General features: G+C 41.2%; 1 protein-coding gene across 6 annotated transcripts in view; it reads right to left on the bottom strand.

Moving 5' to 3' along the window:
- Positions 1 to 600: 600 nt before the first annotated feature.
- Positions 601 to 16,035, bottom strand: part of LOC141258990 (apolipoprotein L3-like) — a 34,675-nt gene continuing 19,240 nt past the window's right edge. For 2 of the 6 annotated variants that reach the window (XM_073674347.1, XM_073674350.1), the window contains 3 exons: positions 4,404 to 4,474; positions 4,282 to 4,311; positions 601 to 2,918 (listed from right to left, as the gene is read on the bottom strand). In XM_073674347.1, the coding sequence (XP_073530448.1) occupies positions 2,151 to 2,918; positions 4,282 to 4,311; positions 4,404 to 4,406 (801 nt within the window). In that variant the 5' untranslated portion in view covers positions 4,407 to 4,474 and the 3' untranslated portion in view covers positions 601 to 2,150. Of the gene's footprint in view, positions 2,919 to 4,281; positions 4,312 to 4,403; positions 4,475 to 6,067; positions 6,087 to 9,268; positions 9,389 to 12,278; positions 12,435 to 16,035 lie in introns of those variants that run through there. The other 4 variants (XM_073674349.1, XM_073674348.1, XM_073674351.1 and 1 more) reach the window with 4 other exon arrangements.

Below are 16,035 nucleotides of genomic sequence, written 5' to 3'. Positions count from 1 at the left end.
ACTTTCAAGTCCCTGCGTCTGCATGATTTACAGCTGTAAGACAGCCTCAACACATGTGAGGATTCCCTAACAAACAGGCAATCCCTGCATGTGTTGAAGCTGTGTAACATCCATAAATCATGCAGACGCAGGGACTCTAACACAGTATACAAGCATGCCGAAGATACTCGGAAAGCACCCGAGCATACTCAATTAAAGGGTTAAACAAGCACGCCCGCTCATCACTAGTTATTATAATAAACGGGTTATCTGTGATGGAACAATTCCTTTAAATGAGGTCTCTTATTTCTTTTGTATCCAGTTAAACATTTTCTTGGAAAAATTTTGCAAGGGTCTAAGAAGTTCTTCTGTTACTGAATAAGTCTGGTGGCCAGAGGTTGTGTGATTACTTTCACAAATCACTATTAGGTCATGTTCACATCTCATTATTAGTTTCTGCTTAGCGTGTAGGGCTAGAAAATCTCTCAGTATACATGTAAAGCACGCTTATAGAGTTCCAGCAACCAAAAAGGCCAAATGAAAATCCTTTCAGCTTGAGACGGGCCGTATATGTTGGTGTACTGCAAAAAGGAGTTGAAATAATGTAGTAGACAATACTCATAGGTATAATTTTAGTTTATTGCGTCCTGGGCCAACTTATGAACTGCACACCAGCTTATCGATTAATTAAGTAATCACCATTGTCGTTGCTGGGGTATATAAAGGTAGCTGTTATCTGCCTTGGGCTTCAGAAAGCATTTAAACTATCCTGTCCCCAGGTCAAAAGTGTCCAGTTTTTGGTCTTATTTTGCTCCTGATGCTCCCTGGAGTATTTAATTTTTCGTCATAAGTAAGGGGGTTTGGCTCATGGGATTCTTTAAGGGCCTGTTCTGAATTATTGACATGTGAGCACTGCCCCTTTGGTAAAGATCATAAAATTAGGAAAAAGTAATAAGACCCATAACTCTGGAGCCATATGGTGAATAAAAACAAACAAAGAAACAAAACTCAAGGGATCAGTGGGATTAAAATAAGTACAAAATCCCTCTATAATTATATAAATTGAAGAAAAACATAGCTTTCATTTAAACATTAAAACATGCAGAGTGGAAATCAAGAAAATTATCATCGAGAATTATTGCAGTAGAAATGGATGTTAAAAACATGTTAGATTTCGTATTGTTTTGAGAAAAAAATAATATTCATAAAGTGAAGCTGACTACTGACACATGCTGACCAAACAATGGGAATGCGGCGTTTTAGAGAAACGCATATATTTAAAAGCTAGTTGGGGACCATGCCGCATGGGTGACTAGTCCAAAAGGCCAAGAACTTTGCGTTGTTTTTTTTTCTGCCCACTGCCATTGGGTGATAGGTCGCTACCAATGCACACACATAAGGAGAGACCTGTCACGCAAGGAGAGTAGGGCAGGGAGAAGCTACCAAGGATCGGACATTTCAACTAGTCATCTGTGTGGTATGGTTCCAGCTTTTAAATATATGCTTTTTCTGAATTGCTGTAGCCTTTCAGAGAAAAACATATCCGTCTGGAATGATACAGCCATTGTCTAATATATTTTGGGTAGCAAGTATCAGCTGTCAGCCTCACTTTAAACTTTAATTAATGAAACAAATAGAATGGATATCACAGGAAGATATTAGAAAAAAACAAAAAATATTTCCGTAAGAATTTCCCATAAATGAGAACATTTGGTACATATCCTTCCATGGTGAAGCACTTTGAACAACCTGTTTCTCACAAAAGTTATCAAACTTAAAACAACACTTCAAATATTAGCCACTTTTCCAATTGTGTGAATTTCAAGTTTTGAGTTTTTCCCATTGTCGGCTTCTTTCTCTTTGTTGTCTATTATAGGAATTTCTGGTAAGAGACAAATAAAATGTTGACGTCTCGAAGAGCAATCTGCAATGCAGTGACGTGATCCACATGAAGCTAGTTGTTTATTGATTGGAATAAAGATCTTCAATCTTTGTATGCCGTAACTGGTATTTTGTACCAAATGCTCAAGTCTGCGTCCAACATGTTTTATTTTTCTTGGAAACTGCACTAATTACATCTAGATTCTGCATTGAAGTTTTATTAATGATGGTGCTCATCCAGATATAATTAGTATTCTACTGTATGAGAACTTTCTGAAGGCATCTCCTCATCATTTGGTATTATTATCTGGCACCAAATCCTCATCTAACTTTTGTAAATCTTGATGTAACTTTTTAATCTCCTCAGCACATTCTCTGATTTGTGCAGCCTGCTCTGTCTTACTCCCACGGTGTATGTCCACTGCTCCCTTGGCAACGAAAAAGATATCAATGAATATAAACAATCCTGCCAAAACCCCTGAAATGCCTTTAAATACCCGGACCCCCTGAGCTGCTATCTGCACCCCTCGAGCCGCAGCGGCTGACACCTTGCCCAGCTGGATCAGTCTGACAACCTCTAATGCAGCATATACACCTCTCCCCCCAACCCTGACTGAATTAGGAATGTCTCCTACTTTTTGCGTAGACATGATCTCATTAACTAATGAATCCAACTCTTTTGAAGCTTTTTCCAAGTCATCCATCTCTGCATTAATTGCCTTTACAATCTCATCTACTTGGCTGCATTTATTTTTCATATTTACAGAATCAGCAATAGAAGCCGATGCCCCTGTAATTCCTCCAACTGCAGCAACACCGGCCCCGATACCACTGACAATCAGAGATGCCCCTGCAGTAAATGGGGCCAAAATGAGGCCTACAATGGTGGTAATGCCTCCAGCAATTCCAACTGAGCTTCCTGTGACACTGGCAATGGTAGCTCCTTTGTGAAATTCGTCCAAATCATCAGCGATTGTTAACAGTTTTGTGGAGCAATCTGCTATAGTGTTCAGCAAATCGGTCAAAATTCCTTTTAGGTTTTCAATAGAGTCATTCAGCTATTAAAAAAATAAAGAGAAAATACAAACTAAGATTCAGTACAGTATGATATTTTATTTCACTCCTAATGACTAAAAAGCAGTAGATTTATAATTAAGACCATTTATGAGCAATGCTGGAGGAAGTGATGATATCACAACAGCCTTATTTTCTTGTATTTGGGAAGGAGATTTCTAGAAAACATGCTACGACCTACTTAGAAAGATGAGTGATATTTCTGTATCCTAGCATCTATCCTATGGGATATGACATTTATTGAAAATGCTATACTCAGTAGGCATAGATTGGGACCTTTAAATTGGGGATTCACAGCACTTTTTAGATTGCTCCTACATCACAAGTAATGACAGTGAATCTGATCATGTTGTAAAGGGGTGGAAGAAGAGTAGGCATCCCTTCTGAAGACTTGTGGTAAAACTTGTCTTTGAGAGTGATGCATTTATTTGCTTTAAATGTGATTTTACTTGCTTAGTGCTCTGCAGCAGTCTGTTAGCCTAGGAAGGGTTAACAGTTAGTATCAGCTCAGGTGGGGAGGAGTTATATGGGCATTTTTCAATAAACTAGTTACTGGTTACAGTTAGTAATGGATAGATCTTGAAGGAGATAAGAACTCTTGCTAGTGAGTTGGCCACAAGTGGGAAGTGTGCAGCGCCTGGGAATAAAAGATGAAAGTTCAGAACAGTGCTATAGAAGACAATTGCCATCCAATGGCCGGAGTGCAGAGACAGGAAAGGAAGTCACAGCGACACACTGACCCGTGTGATCAACTTGCTAAGAAAGATTCTTCACTTTCAGTGAGTACCTGCAGTAGCATAAATAAAGCTGACGGAGGCGTGATTTCCATAGGCAGCTAGCAAGAAGTGAGCTACAGACTCAGTGTCAAACCGATCCTGGAGGACTAAGTAGAATCTTATTATGACCTGGAAGAAGTAAGTGGTACTGCACTGCAGTGGAGGATATTGATGGTGAGAAAAGAAAGTGTTCTCTATGAGAGATCCGCTGCTGAATAGTCTTATCACTGCATTGAACAAAAGGATAGACAGTAGAAACTCTAACGGCTGTATCCTTTTATTTTTCAACATCATCTTTAGGGGGAGAGTAGGGTGCCTCTGTACACACTATACGGTCAGCTGATCTTCCCAATATCGATGGGTTCAACCAATTTTAGTATAATGTGTATATGGGCATTTAGTGCTTGATCCCAAGGAAATGCCTACAGCTATGTACTAGGGATAGTTGTAGGGATCCTATATCCTACAACAGGTAACACATGCCATGTGTATGAGGCCTTTACCCAACAGAACCTTAAAAAGTTCATGTTTAAGTGAATTATAGAACTTTGGTGACAAAATTAGTCCTTACCAAATCCATATTGTTATCCTGATCACCAGCCTATAACAAGAATAAAAAGTGGAAATAAATGAGATAAAAAAAATAATTATAGTGGTCTAGGAGTAACCAAGAAGAGAACTTCTTTTACTTACCATTTTAAGACTTCAGTTTTTCTTTAACTACAAAGAAGCTGAGAAAACTTGAATTTTTTTTCAAAATTACACTGGAAGAGAAAAGTAGAAAATATTGTAGGTTTTGTAATTGTTTTGTGAAGAACAAATATCAACGTAGTCATTTACGATTTTGTGTCGAGACTTATGCCAATAAGTCACTCTGTAATGAACAGGGTTTTGTGAACTTAAAGAAGTTGTCCTCTATGCTGACTCAGTTACTAGTTTTACCATAAATGCTAAAGAGGTTTTACATTACTAGGACAACCTCTTCTTGATCTAAAAGCTTGGCTCCGAAAAATAAAAAAGCCTGTACTCCCCTCCCGTGCTTGCACCATCCCAGCAGTGTTGGCACTCGTGTTCCCGGGGCTCTCGTGCGGTTGTTATGACACGTGAGCCAATCCGGAAGTGAGAGAGCAGCCGCTCCCCTTACTTTCTGTTAATTACTTAACCGTATGAAGGCGGGGACAGTAACGCCAGCGCTAATTGGGCGCCAGGCTCATGTGTCATAACACGGGCCAAGCGTGGGGTATGAGAAGGGGTTGTCCAAGAAGTGGACAACTTTGTGAGAGTGTGAAATGTGATAACAGCAGGAGAGCACTAGGACCCTGTGACTTTTGCCTGGCTCAGCTCAGAGGAGGGGCAGTACAAGAAACTGTGTGTGTTCTAAGAGTGTCTGAGGTGTGAGAGTCTAGACAGGAAGTCTGTGAGAAGGAGCTGCAACGAGACGCTGTCTTTACACTCTTCCCAGTGGAGTTTGTTTACCCCTTTCTCTGTTTAAGAACAAGTGCTGAACTGGGAAAGCTGTGTGGCTCTGTGGAGTTTTGTGGAAGTTCATGCTGAGTGGATTAGAGACTTTGTGCTGAAGGAGTCACGTGTCGAGTGATAAACAAAGAGACTTAGGAATCCATTTCTGTGACGGAGCACGTGGTTGGTGTACTGTATAAGAGTGAGAGACTTCTGGAGGAAAGAAGGTTTCTGGTGCCATTTCCACTGAGAGGATACTGACAAGACTTTGTGAAGAGATCTTCCCAGACCTTAATCTGAGGCTACAGGACTAAAGTCCCCGGGCTCGGCATCGGCCAACAAGACAAGGAATTTTTGCTGTTTTTGTGAACTTTGTTTTTGTTTTGGCGCCCAAGTTTTCCGGGACTAGCTGCAGCCACCGCGATTCACAGGCCTGTGATAGACTGCATCTGAGGTTAACGGTACCATAACTTTAAGATACTCGGGTATAATGATAATAAGGGTATAAGAGCAATTGATATAGTTTCATGCATCATTATTATTCATAGTGGTAGGATTGTATGCAGTGTGCCATCTCAGGGGGTCCCCATATACCGCCCTCACTAGACTACACTGTGTTTAGGTAAAATTGTTCCAGATCACTAGAATAATTCACATAAGCTGGAAACCTTGAGATTGGCACATTGATCTCAGCTTTTGCTGATTGTGTGTATTTAGTAGAGACAGTGTCCCAGGCAGAACCTGAGACTGATTCATTCAATACTGAATTTTAGTCTAATCCCTGTTTTAGTAAAGAAAGTGTTGTTTATTTCTGTCTCTGTCTCAGTTTGTGACTCACTGGATCTCTCTCGGACCCCCGGTCCTTACAACTTCTTTAAGGATAATGCCCCCAAATATACCTTTTCTGTCAAGTTTCATGTTGTTTTATGTCTTTCTGCCTTGCTTCCTGTGCCCTGGCAGCAGCTCTTTTGTCATAGCAGTCACTTTCTCTTCAGAATCCTCAGCCCCCTTCTTACTACATATCCCATTATTCCTTGTGCTGGGCTACAAGCCAGCAGTGAGCACAGACCTGTAACTCCCCCTAAACCGCCCCTACTCCTCGTGTCATACAGAGGCCCAGCATAATCTCCTATACAGGACACTGCAGGGAATAGAAGTAATACACAAAGTACCATGATACCACCAATGGCAATAAAGATTATTCCCCCTCACTGACATGGATGGATGAATAGGGAGACATCTGAAAGTAAACAATCTCTGCATTATTAGTATAATAAAGATAACTGCTTAAACTTCAATGCCATACTTCAAACACAACTGCTTAAAAGCAGCAACCTGATTAAAATGCTACAAACACTTGAAAATTTTAAACGTACCTTGTAGGAAAATGATGTCTATATCACAGATTAAATAATGTAAATAAGGGTGCTAAATAGAACAAAATATAAATAGCATACTAAGGTGAGGTGAGAGAAATTGCTCTCACCATGTGTTATAGGTTCAGTGTGAGTCCATATCATGAAAGATCCTTAGTAGCTGTCCAATGGATATAGCAAGTAGATTCATTCAGCCTTTGGTCTATGGAACTGCCTTTTAAGGAGTTGTCTTCCTTATACTTATGCGGAGGTTCTTTGCATGCTTTAGGCTAAGTGCCCACGATGCAGAAATGCTGCAGATTTTTTCCGCATCTCCCTGGCAGGAAAAACGCATGCGGATTTTACAAGCGTTTTTCCTGCCAGGTAGAAGCGTTTTTCACTTGCATTTCCCCATGTGGGTTATCAAGCGCTTTTCCAAGCGCTTTTAGCATCACTTGGAAAAGTGCTTGACAACCTGGTCACACTATATAAATCCATGCAACCGGCATAGATTTATATAGTGTGACCAAGTTAATAGTTAAATAAGAGATTAAAAATAAAATTAAAAAAAAATTATACTTACCTTCTGATGGCCCCCGGTCTTTTCTCCACTGCGTCCGGTCTCTTGTACGGCTCGCGGTGGTGTAAAAGGACTTTTCATGACGTCATTTTGTCATGTGACAGGCCACACGACCGTTGACGTCAGCGGTCACGTGACCTGTCACATGACTAAATGACGTCATGGAAGGTCCTTTTAGACCATCGCGATTCGTCGGGGAGCTAGGACGCATCATACAGGAGACTGGGGGACATCGGAAGGTGAGTATATGTTTATTTTTTATTTTAAATTCTTTTTTTTAACAGTTTCTATGGTACCTGGGTCTGGAGGAGAGTCTCCTCTTCTCCAGACCCGGGTACCATACGCACATTGAATCGCTTAATATCCGCATGTGCACATGTAGTCATGCGGATATTAAGCGAATCAATGCAAGTCAATGGCGGCAATTACGCTGCATGTCCGCAAAATTAATGGACATGCTGCGTATTTTTCCGCAATGATAATCCGCAGCGGAAATTTCCACAGCATGTGCACAGCACATGCGGATTATCATTGGAGACCATGGGGCACGTATTACCAAGTGTTTTTTTTTAGCATTTTTGTGGCAAAAAAGCTTGTAAAACACATAGTGGGCACACAGCCTTATACTGGTTGTGAAGATATGGGGAGATTTAATGGCAGCTTACAATCCTCCTTCAGCATGTGTAGCTGTAACAGGACACCTGCCTCAGCAGGTAGTCAAACCACACCAGCTAGTATCCAAGCTCATACAAAATGACCTCCTGTGGAGTCCATGCTGAATAACTGCCTTGTCAAGTCAGATAGGATTTCAAAAGGAGATTTAAGGAGAATATGGAGCTATTGTACATACTAGCCACACACTGGTTACATTTTCGAGATCTCTGAAACAGGTCGAACACCTTCCAGGGTCTCGATTTGTTGTAGCATCCGAGGGTGGAGAGACACTTAGATCGGCTAGTGGAAACCAGGAAGCGATGCCGTGTTTGGTCTCCAGGCATAACAGGGGTCCGGGCAGATTAGTTGGATCCAGATCCGCCGCCTTATCACCTTCCGTTGGGAAGTTATGATCCTTCATAGGTTCTGGGAGTTTTAGCTACAAACACCCAGGGGAGGGGGATAGAGACCATACTGGGGCGGAAATGGGTGTGACTGACCAAGGGGTTGTAGGGCTTGCATAAGGCCATGTGTTGTCTCGCCTGCTCTATCTTCGTCATGCTTGTTGTTCACTTCTAAAGGGAGGGGCACAACGAGTAACGTGCTGAGAGGAACTGGAACAATCTGGCAGCCCATGTCCCCATGTGGCCCAGCACACATGGTCGAACATCAAACCGGTAATTCACATGATTCATCTGCTTATATCTTTTGTACTTCACCTTTTCTACTTTATCTGTATTTGTATATCCGACCATTGTGCATATATATATGTATGTATAACCATTGTGTATATAGTGTTTTGTCTAGTGTGCCCTTAAGGCGATTAAATATATAATTTATCCTTGGGCTGCTCTTTTATCTCGATCCACGAATCCACATGTCTGTATTCTCAGTTTTAACTTTCCATGCTTCCGGGTCTAGTTTCTGGTCCAATATAATCCCGTTAACGGACCAGGCTTATATCTAACAAGGAACTGGTAGCAGTCCTACTGGGCTGGCAGCGCTCTGTTTCACTGGTGCTAGAGAAAGGGGCCTGTCAGGGTTGTGAGCGAGTGTGGTGCCACATCAACAACTGCGTCGGCAACATCCTCTCACTCCCCGTGCCTCCCTGGGCCCATGTGGGCAGGGGGTATCTTTGTAAAACTGTGCTAAACTGACCTTATGTGTCCCCATGTTGTTGCAAGTGAGGAGACCATACCACGTGATCCCTCCGACATAATAGTGATGTCAGGTGGGGTGGCGAGGTGCGGGTTCATCACACTGGTCATTATTATTGTATTCAATAAAAAAAATAAAAAATGATATATATATATACATTAGCAAGATATCTGAATGTATTAACATTGTAAATGGTATCCAGCAGTGTGTGTATATATATATATATATATGTCCTGCTGTATACATACAGATAAGAGAGAGAAAGATCTGCAGCTAGAGCTGTCAGTATTCATAGGTACTGAGTGAGCTCTGCTGAAGCAGCCCCACCCATCCACAAAGCCCCACCAACTCACGTAAGAACTCCTGCTTACTCCTGTGGCAAGCCTGCTCACCTCATCAGTTGCTATAACCTGGAAGAGAGGGAGAATCTGACGTGACATCTCAGGAAGTCAGGAAATTCTCAGCCAGAGATCATGTGACCAGAGGAGCAACTCAAATTAGATCAGTATTTGCTAAAGCAAAATATTTAGTGAACAGCTTATCTATGGCAGTGTAGTTAGCTCGCATGAAAGGGACATGTAAAGTAGTGGCCAAACCCTTTAACTGTTAACTTTGTTATTTTGTAATACTAACTCAATACTATTAAAACTCTGAGAATAATACTAGCACAATTCTGGGAATGAGGGGTTCAGAATGGTGGGGTGGAGCAAGTAGAGCCCTGCATGCAGTTAGATAAATGAGTGCGAACACAAACAGGTTGCTGTTTTCTTCACTTAGTGACATAGTAAGTACAGATGAGCGGATTGAGTTGAGGAACACATTTGAGTGAATCTCCTGAAATTCACAGTTTCACACAAATTCAAACATTTTCGGGAAAACAAATACATGCCTGCCACCATTTCTCACACTGTGTCAGAGAGTGGGCTAACATCATTTTGAGATCAGTGGTTCCCAGTAGAGCACAGTTTGTATGGCAAAGTCATTTTCCATCTCCAGAGTCATTGGGTAGGTCTCTTTTTTCTGTAGAGTATAAGCTCTTATAGTCAGCAGGGTCCTCTACCTCTCCCTCACTTGTCAGTAAAGTGTAAGCTCTTGTGGTCATTGGGGTTTTCTCTCTTTCATTTCCCAAATGTGCAATTACAAGCTTTCCAGCATTGAGATTCATGCAAATTTCTTCACCGCAAATCAAAATTTTGGGGAAAATTATTAGAAGTCGGCGAATTTAAATTTCAAAAGATCAGCTCATCTCTAACAGACTATGTTGACATCACATTCAGGCACATTCTTAGGCCTGTTTCACACATCCTGATATTTTCGGTACTGGAAAAACCAGTACCGAACATATCCATGTCCGTGTGTCCCTGTCTACCTGTGTGGCATACGTTTGCACCCTAGGTCATGAGTCTTCCAGCAGGACAATGACCCCAAACATATTTCAAGAAGTACTCAGAAATTAATGGAAACAACGTGCTGGAGAGATCAGGTGTGCCCGCAGTCCCTCATATCAGGTCCCCCGCAGTCTCTTATATCAACTTCCCCCTGCAGCCCCTCATATGATGTCCCTCTGCAGCCTCTCATATCATCTCCCTCCACAGCCCCTCATATCAGGTTCCCCCCTGAAGATTACAATTTTGGGTCTCAATGTAGTGCAATTTATTCTCCTCTGCTCCTCAGCATGTGTGGTCGCCTCAACCCACCGAACACGCAGATGAAAAAATGTCGGCCAGATGGATTATAGTGAGGGACACTGGATTATTTCATCTTCAGACAGGTGAGTATAAGGATTTTTTATTTTATTCTTATTTTTACTCTTGGAGACAGCGGGAGCAGAATACTACTCTCAACATTGTCCCTTACTCGCGCTGATCGCAGCGCAAGCAGGGGACAATGATGAGACTTGCCTGCAGCACCCGGTGCTGGGGAACAGTGCGAACTGTACCGCTGATTCCCAGGTGCCGGTATGTGTGATTCTGATGCAGCACATAGTTGCCACACGTATGCCACACACGGCCACACGGACACGGATATCTCCGGTCCTGGTTTTTCCAGTGCCAGAAATATCTGGATGTGTGAAAGAGGCCTAACATATAGTTAAACAGTTACAGGAGGAGTGAGGGCTCTGCTTGCAAACTTACAACCTCTAAGGAAATTGGGGGGTACAATAGGTAGGACGTGCTTGTCATGTATTGTCCAGCCATCATTATATTAAATATGGATTATGATATGACATACACTGTACCTGCATGAACTAGTCATCAGCCAGTATTTATCTAAATGCAGTCACCAATTGCTATTGGGTGCAAGGAGGGTGTAAAGACTGAAGAATAAGAGAGACCAGATTCTGAGTAAAAATTAGGAAGAGGGAATAAGCAAGGATTCGGTTAGTGAATTAAGGTGATAGGCTTGTTTAAAGAGATGTGTTTTTAAAGTATGCTTAAAAATATGAGGGATAGGTATTAGTCAGATTCATTTGGGGTATTGCATTCCAGAAAATGGTTGCAGCACGAGAGAAATCTCAGAGACGGAGGTGCGAAGTTTGGATTACAGAGGAAGTTAGTCTTAGATCAGTTGCAGAAAAGAGAGCATGGGTAGGGTGGTAGTATGAGTTGAGAGAGGAGACCTAGGGTGGAGCAGAAGTATGGAAGGCCTTGTGGGTAAGAAAAATAAGTTTGTATTGTGTTCTGTAGTGAATGGGTAACCAGTGCAATGACTGGCACAGGATGAAAGCATCAGTGTAGAGGCTGGTCAGAAATACGACCCTGGCTGCCACATTCAGGAAGGATTGGAGAGGAGAAAGTTTTGGTTAGAGGGAGGCCACTTAGTAGAGTGTTGCACTAGTCCAGACGAGAGTGAATAAGAGCGACAGTAAGAGTTTTTGTAGTTTCAAAGGTGAGAAAAGGTCGAATTCTGGAGATGTTTTTAAGGTGCAAGTGACATGAGCAAGTTAGTGATTGTATATAGGAAATAAAGGAAAGATCTCTCTAATAACTATGAGTTCAAAATGTGCATTATACCCCTTGATAAAATCTTTGAGGGGTGTAATTTACAAAATGGGGTCATTTGTGGGGGATTTCTGCAGTTTAGGCACCTTAGGGGCCCTGCAAATGCAACATGGTGCCCTCAATATATTTCGGACAAATTTGTGACCCAAAACTCAAATGGTCCTCTTTCTTTTTAGAACCTTGCCATTGTCCAAATAGAGGTTTCTGATCACATGTGGGGTATCGGCATACTCAGAAGAAACTGAGTAACAAATTGTGGGGTCCATTTTCTTGTGCTATTTCTTGTAAAAGTGAAAATTTTGGGACTACAACAACATTTTAAACATTTTAGAGGAAATATTACAATTTATTTTTTTCTTACCACTTTGAATTACTTCCTGTGTAGCAACTGTAGGAATTTTTTTTTCCTGACAACAGTTTGAAGGTATTTAAGAGGTCCAGTTTTTAAAATTGTATCACTTTTAGAGAGTTTCCAATATATAGGCCGCTCAAAATCCATTTAAATCTGAATAGGTACCTAAAGAAACAGGTTTTGTAAATTTCTTGAAAAAATGAGAGATTGCTGCTAAAGGTTAAACCCTTCTAACAAAATAAAATTATGTTGAAAAATGATACAGATGTAAAGTAGACATATTGGAAATGTTATTTATTTATTTTGTACAGCATAATTAACTAGTTTAAGGATATAAAAATTGAAATTGTGAAAATTGTGAATTTTTCAAAATTTTCACCAAAATTCCAAAATTTTCACAAATAAATGCAAAACATATCGACCAAAATTTACAATTAACATAAAACATGACACAAAAAACAATCTCAGAATCACCTGGATACTTTGAAGCATTCCAGGGTAATTATCATATGAAATGACACTGGTCAGTTTTAAAAAATTTGGCCTGGTCATTGAGGTTAAAATTGACTCTGTCATTAAGGGTTTAATGTGTAGCAAACATTTCTAGATACATTTTCCAAAAACTTAATTTTCCTCTGTTCCAGTACCACTGGTCCTTTTTTTTATCCAGTTCTCAATGGTTTTTAGGCTATGCTCACATGTCCAGTAATCATCAGTTATAATTATAACTAGTGATGAGCGGGCACTAAAATGCTCTGGTACTCGTTGCCCGGGTCGAGCAAATTGGAATTCTCAAGTGCTCGGTACGAGTAATGAGCCCAATGTAAGTCTATGGGAAACTCAAGCATTTTTCCGGTGACCCCCCGGCGGTCTGCAGAGGGCTTAAAAATTGCCCAAATCGATAGGAACAGTGCTCGAATGACATGGAAACAGCATGGGGAAGACCCCTGGAAGCATCTCTGACTCCCAGGTCACTGCTGTCAACAAAGTTGTCAGATGTATTACGCCACTTTTACGGACTCACAATAAAATATACAAAAACAAAACTAAGATGGATTTTCCTGGAAAAAATGTTAAGGAACATCCTTTCCAGGTTAATGACTTGTCTATAAGGCAAAATAAATAACCAAAAACAAAAATGCTCCTCCACACCTTGGGCTATGTTCACACGTAGCGTTTTTGATGCATTTTTGCACTTTTGCATTGGTTTCAATGGTAAAAAATACAGTCACCAGTAAATGTCATTTTAACATTTTACTACCTTTTCTTGCCATGTGGTGTGTGTGAATTGATCAGACACATCTTGTTTCATTTATGAAGGAGGGATTCTGAAAGTCACAAAGACTATTTTTATAGGGCCATCAGGCGACCCTTACTATTCCTAAAGGGCCAGCAGTCAGCTATGCTTTGTTGCTCCCATTATTAAAGAGTGGGTCTCCTATACTGTTATTGCGTATGCAGTGACTGCAAGAGGTGCCAAAAATTTTGACGCACCCTAATACCGCTTTGAAGAGACATAGAGGAGGGACTCAGTAAAAAAAATGTTCCCATTATAAAGGAGTGGGTCTCATATATTGGTAATGCTCATGCTGTGACGGGAAGGGCTGCCAAAATTTGGGAAAAACCCCAATAACAATTTAAAGACACATAGAGGTGGGCCTCATTAACGACATGTTCCCATTAAAAAGCAGCAGGTATGCTATACAGTTATAGGGTATGCAGTGGGTCCAATGGTTGCCAAAATGTAGGAAAAACCCCAATAACAATTTAAAGACACATAGAGCTGGGTCTCAGTAATGACATATTCCCATTAGAAAGGAGCGGGTCTGGTATCGAGTTATAGGGTATGCAGTGAGTCCAACGGCTGCCAAAATTTAATAAAAACCCCAATAACAATTTAAAGACACATAGAGATGTCCTCAGTAATGACACGTTTCCATTAGAAAGGAGTGGGTCTGCTATCCAGTTATAGGGTATGCAGTGAATCCAGCGAATACCAAAAATTTGGAGGAACTCCAATGCCCCTTGACAGAGACGTAGAGGTCAGAGGACCTCCTGAAAACAATGTTCCCATTATTAGGAAGTATATATAAGATGAGATTGTCAGCTCATCTCCTCCTCTGGTTACCGCTGCACGGATCCACTGGGTGAAAGGCGATATACACAAAATAGTAAGCATCCAGCGCCTTTTTGGATGAATGATCCCAGGAAATCCAAGGTTTCTTAAAACATCCATTTTATTTCTTCATATTAAAAACAGGTAACAATAAGGTCAGGCAGTTTGGATACACTCATGATTGCAAAAAAGGCATAGAAACCATTTTCTAGGTTTCTATGCCTTTTTTGCAATCATGAGTGTATCCAAACTGCCTGACCTTCTTGTTACCTGTTTTTAATATGAAGAAATAAAACAAATGTTTTAAGAAACCTTGTATTTCCTGGCATCATTTGTCTAAAAAGGCGATGGATGATTACTATCTTGTGTATTATTAGGAAGTGGGTCTCCCATACTGTTTGCCTATGCAGTGAATGCAACGGCTGCCAAAAATTTGGAGGAACTCCAATGCCCCTTGCAAGAGACGTAGAGGTCGGAGGGCCTCATGAAAACAATGTTCCCATTATTAGGAAGTGGGTCTCCCATACTCTTTGCCTATGAAGTGAATGCAACGGCTGCCAAAAATTTGGAGGAACTCCATTGCCCCTTGCAAGAGATGTAGAGGTCGGAGAGCCTCCTGAAAATTGTTCCCATTATTAGGAAGTGGGTCTCCCATACTGTTTACCTATGCAGTGAATGCAATGGCTATCAAAAATTTTGAGGAACTCCAATGCCCCTTGCAAGAGACGTAGAGATCGGAGGGCTTCCTGAAAACACTGTGCCCATTATTAGGAAGTGGGTCTCCCATACTGTTTGCCTATGAAGTGAATGCAACGGCTGCCAAAAATTTGGAGGAACTCCAATGCCCCTTGCAAGGGACGTAGAGGTTGGAGGGCCTAATGAAAACAATGTTCCCATTATTAGGAATTGGGTCTCCAATACTGTTTACCTATGCAGTGAATGCAACGGCTGGCAAAAATTTTGAGGAACTCCAATGCCCCTTGCAAGAGATGTAGAGATCGGAGGGCTTCCTGAAAACACTGTGCCCATTATTAGGAAGTGGGTCTCCCATACTGTTTGCCTATGAAGTGAATGCAACGGCTGCCAAAAATTTGGAGGAACTCCAATGCCCCTTGCAAGGGACGTAGAGGTTGGAGGGCCTAATGAAAACAATGTTCCCATTATTAGGAATTGGGTCTCCAATACTGTTTACCTATGCAGTGAATGCAATGGCTGCCAAAAATTTGGAGGAAGTCCAATGCCCCTTGCAAGAGACGTAGATATGATGATATGGTAGATATGGTGGTGATATGGTGGTGGAGGATGAGGAGAAGGAGGAGCACAAGAGCAAATAGACAAAATCAGGAAGCGTATACCCATGTCTGGGTGTGTAGACAGAGGTGCATGGGTACAGTGTCCGTCTCACGACATGATCAGATATCAAAGTCAAACATCAGAATGATGTCAGTTTGAGGCTAAATACCCTGTCTGAGAACTAATTTTGATAAGTGACTTTGAGAAGTGACTTTGACAAGGGACTTTGATATGTGACTTTGACATCTGACTTTGATGTGTGACTTTGATAAGTGACTTTGAGTAGTTACTTTGATATGTGACTTTGATAATTGACTTTTACAACTGTAATAATAATAAAAAAAAGTCACTGTTCAC

This window comes from Phyllobates terribilis, unplaced genomic scaffold, assembly GCF_046119375.1.
Source record: "Phyllobates terribilis strain yellow unplaced genomic scaffold, ASM4611937v1 Scaffold_3__8_contigs__length_932513732, whole genome shotgun sequence".
Lineage (NCBI taxonomy): Eukaryota > Metazoa > Chordata > Amphibia > Anura > Dendrobatidae > Phyllobates > Phyllobates terribilis.
The sequence above is the reverse complement of the archived record's forward strand: the minus strand, read 5'-3'. Positions and strand labels throughout refer to the sequence as shown.